This window comes from Oryzias melastigma, linkage group LG19, assembly GCF_002922805.2.
Source record: "Oryzias melastigma strain HK-1 linkage group LG19, ASM292280v2, whole genome shotgun sequence".
Classification (NCBI taxonomy): Eukaryota; Metazoa; Chordata; class Actinopteri; order Beloniformes; family Adrianichthyidae; genus Oryzias; species Oryzias melastigma.
Window position 1 is genome coordinate 2,622,713 of NC_050530.1, and position 7,158 is coordinate 2,629,870.

General features: G+C 33.5%; 2 protein-coding genes across 3 annotated transcripts in view; one reads left to right on the top strand and one right to left on the bottom strand.

Annotated features, from left to right (window-relative positions):
* The window catches only part of LOC112153827 (uncharacterized protein C16orf52 homolog B), a 6,798-nt gene extending 2,157 nt beyond the window's left edge, over positions 1 to 4,641 (top strand). For both annotated transcript variants that reach the window (XM_024284235.2, XM_024284236.2), the window contains 2 exons: positions 1,277 to 1,489; positions 3,989 to 4,641. In XM_024284235.2, the coding sequence (XP_024140003.1) occupies positions 1,277 to 1,489; positions 3,989 to 4,173 (398 nt within the window). In that variant the 3' untranslated portion in view covers positions 4,174 to 4,641. The remainder of the gene's footprint in view (positions 1 to 1,276; positions 1,490 to 3,988) is intronic.
* Positions 4,642 to 6,791: 2,150 nt separating this feature from the next.
* The window catches only part of tmem235b (transmembrane protein 235b), a 9,873-nt gene continuing 9,506 nt past the window's right edge, over positions 6,792 to 7,158 (bottom strand). Inside the window, exon 4 of the mRNA XM_024285122.2 lies at positions 6,792 to 7,096. Within this exon, the coding sequence (XP_024140890.1) occupies positions 6,867 to 7,096 (230 nt within the window). The 3' untranslated portion in view covers positions 6,792 to 6,866. The remainder of the gene's footprint in view (positions 7,097 to 7,158) is intronic.

Below are 7,158 nucleotides of genomic sequence, written 5' to 3' on the forward strand. Positions count from 1 at the left end.
ATAAGCTTTTTGATACCACCCTCTGCTTTAACCGGGCTGGGGACAGGCACAAGCAAGACACTGGTGTGTGGTCTGTTGAGGCTTGATTTATATATATTATTTTATTTATATCATTCATTAGTTAATCTGTCTGTTTATTCCATCCTTGTATTTTTTGGTCTTTTAATTTATTTTTTAAATTATTATTATTATTGGTTTATTGTCATGTTTTTATTTTTCTGGTATTTTTAAATTCTTTTTAGGTGATTGTGGATTTTTGCACATTTAAAGGAGCAGTCAGCCCTTTTAGTGGGGTATTAGCCTCCCGGTACCCCGTCCTGTATCCGGCCCTGGTTGTTTTTCAGATTCTTGGACATGTTTGATAAATATTGTCAGTGACTGGAAAACAGTTGGGAGCCACTTTATTAGTTTTTATTGTGTAAAAATGATTTTATTTAGCACTTCACTGATAACAATATAAAATGTCATTTTTTTAAGGTATATTTTAGGTTTCAACTCACAGATGTTCAGAGATTTTCTCCGGCAGCACAATCGATCGAACAGAAAAGGGTTCATTAACTTTTAATTTACTTGGTTTTTGCATTTGTAGTCACTTGTGCGAGTATAAACTTGTTGTTCGACCAGTTATATTGAGGAGTTGTTGCTATTTTCACTTAGCAGAATGGAATCGAATGTTAGTTTTGGACTGAAACTTTCAGGAAATGAAAAACCTCAGTGGTTTGGTGTGGTGCATTCAGGGGAAGTGGGGTTATCCTGCGTTTGAGGATGCACAGCTCAAGTGGTTTCCTCTGATTTTTGATACAAAATAAAAGCTTAAATTGTATTTTAATTGAGCTTTACGCTCCAGAAACTAGAAACTAGAAAGTGTTACCTGCTAAAATATTGAATAAAAGCAGATTTTTAACCAAATACGTGAATAAAAATAAAAATCTAATGTGTTTTTAGGGTCAAATATTTTACTGAGTTGATTCAATTTGAGTTTTATTTAGCTCTAAATAGGTTTATTTGTTTCTTACTAAAAAATAAAAGCATAAAGCTTATAATAAAAGCATAAACAACATTTTAAGAGAATGTTTAACTAAGAAAATATATATTTTAGTGCAGATTTCATGAATTTGTGCCTCATTTTGTGGCTCCACATGGGTCAAATCAGAAACCAGAGGATTTTAGGCTCCTCGATCTGCTCGTTTCTCCTCTCTAGACGTTGCAAAACGTTACAGCCGATTCATCCGAGTAAAAGTTGGAGCTAAACTTCAGAATCTTGTCGGTTTTGCAGAAGCCCTAAGCATGGGTTTGGTCCGGCAGTGCCAGACCCTCTACGGCCGAGATCGGACCTGCATCCCCCCTCGGCTGCCCCGGGAATGGGTCGCCACGCTCCTCTTCATCGTCCTGGGCATCATCTCGCTGACCGTCACCTGCTGTTTGCTGGTGATGTCGCACTGGCACCACAAGGCCACCCGCTACGCCAGATGGATCGCCTTCACAGGAAGTGGGTGTTGTTCTCGCCAATATTTTGTTTTTGACCCTGTCAGATGAGTTAAACGCACTGAAATCACCTCCTGCTATAAATAAAAATACTTAATTATTCATCTAAAGACCACGCCCCCTTTTTTCAGTATTTAGGCCAAATTAGGATCTTGATTTGTCACTGATAAAAATTTTTACCAGAGAAAATTACATTTTAATATCAACTGTAAAGATATTTATTGAAATTAGATTAGAGTATAGGTATTCTCCTGCTCCTTTCTGTATGTTTTTCAGCACAAAAACTTTATCACACTTTCAGCTAATTCAACAATCTTGGTATCAAAACTTCCAGCTCTTTCAGGACATCACTGCTTGTATCTCTGGTATTCATAACCTTTATAGTTTTTGACATATTGAGCAAAATATGCCACATAGGAAATGAATGAGAAAGTTTCAAAATTTTAAGTAGATTAGCAACAAAACTATAAATATATTCATGGGCTATGTTTTAATCTCGTATAATAATTTAAAAAAAAGAGTTTAGCTAATATTTTAGCAAAATGCTAGCATTTTTGGCTAACTTAGTTTACTAAGGAATTTTAGGCTATTTTGGAGTTTAGCTAGTATTTAAGCAACATGCTAACGTTTTTGGCTAATTTAGTTTACCGAGGATTTTAAGGCAATTTTGGAGTTTAGCTAGTAATTAAGCAATTTGCCAGCTTTTTTGGCTTCTATTGAGGTTTTTAATGCTAATTTGGAGTTTAGCTAATATTTAAGGAACATGCTAACCCCTTTCACTAATTTAGTTTACTAAGGATTTTAAGGGAATTTGGGAGTTTAGCGTGTAATTAAGCAATATGCTAGCTTTTTTTTGCTTCAATTGAGGTTTTAAATGCTAACTTGGAGTTTAGCTACGATTTTAGCAACATGGTAAGGTTTTTGACTAATTAAGTTTACTGAGGATTTTAAGGCTATTTTGGAGTTTAGCTAATAATAAAGGAAAGTGAACGCTTTTTTTTGCTAATTTAACATCTATTGAGGTTTTTAATGCTAATTTGGAGTTCAGCTAATATTTAAGGAACATGCTAACGTTTTTGGCTAATGTGTTATCTATTGGGGTTTTTAAAGCTAATTTAGAGTTTAGCTTGTATTTTAGCAACAAGGTAACCCTTTTTACTAATTTAGTTTACTCAGGACTTTCAGGCTATTTTGAAGTTTTGCTAATCATTAAGCAACATACTAGCTTTTTTGTGGCTAATTTGGAGTTTATATAATATTTTAGCAACATGCTAACATTTTTGGCTAGATTGTTATCTACTGAGATTTTTACTGGGTAATTTAGAGTTTAGCTTCTATCTTGGCAAAATGCTAATGTTTTTGACTAATTTAGTTTACTGAAGATTTTAGGCAGTTTTGGAGTTTAGCTAGTACTGAATCAACAAGCTAGCTTTTTTGGCTAATTTAAAATCTACTAAGATTTTTTATGTTAAGTTGGCGTTCAGCTAATACTTTAGCGACATGCTAACATTTTTGGTTAGCTTGTTATCTACTGAGGTTTTTAGATGGTAATTTAGAGTTTATCTTCTATTTTAGTAACAGACATTCTACCCTTTTTAACTAATTTAGTTTACTGAGGATTTTTGGAGTTTAGCTAGTTATTAAGCCATTTACTAGTTTTTTTGTGGCTAATAATGCATCTACTGAGGTTTTTTTATTCTAATTTGGAGTTTATATAATATTTTAGCAACATGCTAACATTTTTGGCTACATTGTTATCTACTGAGATTTTTATTGGGTAATTTAGAGTTTAGCTTCTGCCTTAGCAAAATGCTGATGTTTTTGACCAATTTAGTTTACTGAAGATTTTTAGGCAAAGTTTGGAGTTTAGCTAGTATCTTATCAACAAGCTAGCTTTTTTTTTTTTTGCTAATTTGAAATCTACTAAGGTTTTTTTCTGCTAATTTAGAGCTCATATTTAAGCAGTACACTAAATATTTTTGCTAAATTTGCATGTCCTAGGGGTTTCAAAGCAATTTTACTACAAATTTTACAGAAGTTTATGTTAACTTCAGCTCTTTCATAGTTCTTTGAAGGCTAAACTGTACGGCTGGATAGCTCCGATATTTCTCGCCATTTTTGTGGCACCGCTAACGCTAGGCTGGGGTTGTGAGGGACTGTAAGCTAGCAGGAGAGCGTGTAAACAAAGGGATGATGGGAAGTGTGGAAGGGCTTTCTCTGCGTAAACTATCCTTCCACAACTCCGAGGTGAATTTCTAATGTGCTCCTGCCGCTCTGCAGAAACTATGTCCTAGAAAATGACCATTAAAAAAATGTTTTGGCTAAAATTGGAATAATCATAATGAAAACACCACGAGCAACACTTTGAAAATAGATCAAAAGAGGATCAAAGTGGGACTTTAAGCTCATTTTTACCATAATATGGCTAGTATTTAACCTTTTACTGGTTATTTTAAGTTGAAGAGCTGGCGTGTCGATCCTCTCGTGATCTTTCCTCCCGCAGTGGTTCTGTTCTGCATGGCGGCGCTCATATTCCCCGTCGGCTTCTACGTCAGCGAGGTGGGAGGACAGCCGTACAAGCTGCCCAACAACACCATGGTGGGCTCCTCCTACGTGCTCTTCATCATGTCCATATTCTTCACCACTGTGGGACTCCTGTTCGCCGGGAAGGTCTGCTTTCCAGGCTGAGTTTACCTCTGTAGGTAGTGGACCTTCAAAATAAAAGCTTTCAAAGTGGCCTTAAGAAGAGCACAGCCATAAATAACACGAGATGCACATAATTAACTCGACTCGCGTAGGCGGTCTTCCTTGTTTGACACTATTTTTTTAAAAGCACAATTTTGTTATTTGTATTTTTATTTTGGAGCTTTCCCCTGCCTTCAGTGTTTTTGGTCGATCACTTTGCCTTAAAAATATGTTTTTTTACTAAATATAGTATTATTTTAGGAAGGGATGAGGGACAGGAAATGCTGATAAAATAACTGATGAGTCATGATTTAGTGAATGTATTCCCTTTTATGCATTAAACATCAAACGTTTTGCACATTTGAGGTCATCTTTGGACACAGTTACTGTCTTTAGTGGAGTAATTCTGCAGTATTAAAATGTATTTGTTCAAGCACTTAAGTTAATAAAATCCTAATTTAAAAAAAAAAATTGGGGAGTTCTGAGTCATGTTTTCTTTTTAAAACAAATCTACGCATCTGCATAGTTTGCATTTTTTATGAAATAAACAAGAAGTCACATGAAAACAAAGTCATGTTTGAGAATAAAAATAAAAGATTCTCATTAAAAGTCACAGAAATGATTTTTTTTAATTAATTTTACTATTATACAGGATATAAATGTTTTAAATATTTAGGTGTTTAGACATTTTATTTTTGATGGTAATTTTTTTTTCTGAAAGTTTGCTGCAAAAACTCAGTTTTCATTGTTTTTCCTGCAGGACGATTTTAGATTTTTGTTCTTTTTTTTATTTAAAAAAACATTTTTTCAGTTAAAAAAATCCTTTAGAAGTGAAAAAATGACAAAAGCAAGTTTTAGCTTTCATAAAATAAACAGTTGTTCCTGCAGCAAAGCTCATAGATTCTCTTCTGACTGGTTTTTGCTTTGCAAAATATGAGAATAATTCGAATTGTTGTAAAAGTAAAGCTTAAGAAAGTGATTATGGTGGTCTTAATTGATGAAATATTATTTAATATTAATATTTGATTTAAAAGTTTTGGCTTTAGCCACAAGGGGAAAATGATAAAAGACATTTTTGGAAAAACAAATTACACAGAGATGGGCAATTATACATTATTTGCTTCAAATGCAGTTTATTTAAAATGATTCCTCTTTTTAAAATAAATGGAACATAAATTTGTTTTTAGAAAACAAATAAATAAAGTTAATAAAAAAATGTAGTTTTAATTTTGAAAGTTCAATAAAACAATTGCACACAGACACCACTAGAGGGAGCATTTCTTTAAAGAGTAGACCAGATTTTACAGGTTACAGTAAATTTCACCTTTTACGTTTTAAATTATTGAACAAATTGATTCAAATGTTTCCAACTTTGTGAAAGACTTTAACAAAACTTACATTTAGTTATTTAATTAATCAATCAATTTAACTTTAGTGCACTTTTATCATTCCCAGACAAACATATTTTATATAAACGGCACAAAACATGTAAGTACAGACATACATGTTTTACTTTGGTTTATTTACCCCAAAACAGCTGAAACTCTCTTTTTCATCATTTTCCTGCAGGACAGTTTGAAACTTTTGCAATATGAAAAACCAACTAGAGAAAATCAAAGGTAAGAATCTTTTTTCCGGAGACCCTAAAAGGACATTTAAGTAAATAGAAGTTTCTTGTGTGTAATATAGTAAAGTAATTGGTGAACAACGGATACTAAATATAATATAAGTATGACTTTTGGGCATGAGAAAATACTATTTTTGATTTTATTTCACTTGGATGATTCTTCTGTGTTTTTCCTTCAACAAATATATCTTTTTTAAACTACCATAATTGTAAAAATAATTACTTTCATGTGCACTTTACAAGAATATTTGGTTTATTATTTTATGCACAGATCAAGTTTCGGAGTGAAAACAAACCTTGAAAAATTCTTCTTATCAGACGAATATAGAAACATTATTTTAAAGCATTTCAATATATTGACATTTTTTACACGTTGTGTTGAAAAAAAGTTTCTTTTGCACACAAATAAAATAATCCAGTCGCTTTTGACCAACAATAAATGTTTCATTTGATGATTTATTTTAGTTCTTATGATCCAGAAACTGTATTTTAAACTCAAAATGAGAATAAAAGCAGAAATAAATGAAGCAAATAATTATTCTAAACTCACAAGAAAGTTGATGAAAGCGTTCTAGTGCAGCAAACACAGATAATAAATAAGTTCTGTCATTTTATGTTGAGCTTTAGTGATTATATTTGTATAAAAAACAGTCTATTTCATCTGATTCTTTGAAAATTCTCTTTTTGTTGCACCAGAAACAAAAAAAATGATTCTGTCAATCAGGAGCATAAATTGGTAGAAAATGTTATTGACTTACATGCAAATACCTAAAATAAGTCTAATTAAACAGCTAGTTGTTCATTTAAATGAGTAGAATTTGCTAGTTTTTATGTTTGAATGATTAAAAAACACATTAAAATAATTCTATTTGTAATAAAAAGTGTGATGTCATTACTACAAACTCAAAAACCCTCATCGTCTTCATAATTCAAAACTTAACTTCAAAAGAGTCAAAAATAAAGCTGTAAATACAGAATACAACTGAGACACACATGGAGCAGGAAGTGTAATAAAAACTTTAAGAAAACAAGTCCTTCAGAGTCCTTCACTTGGAGGAAAACGTTTTTTTTAAGTTAAAACGGCGCCGCTCTGCTGCAGTTTGGCCGTCTGAGCAGCAGCCAGCAGCAGAACGCCGGCGAGGAGCTCCAGGCCGTAGGACAGCCAGGCCAGACCCAGAGACCAGCCGAAGGAGGCGTGGATGTAGCTGAGGCCCTCCGGCCCCACCAGCCGCTCCGTCTCTGCCAGCGCCTGGAACGAGTACACGATGTAGAGGCTGGCGCCGCTCAGCGTCAACAGGCCTGGACAGGGAGGAAGCGGAAAGGAAATGGTCTTTTATACGGTTTTTCAAAATAAAAGCTGT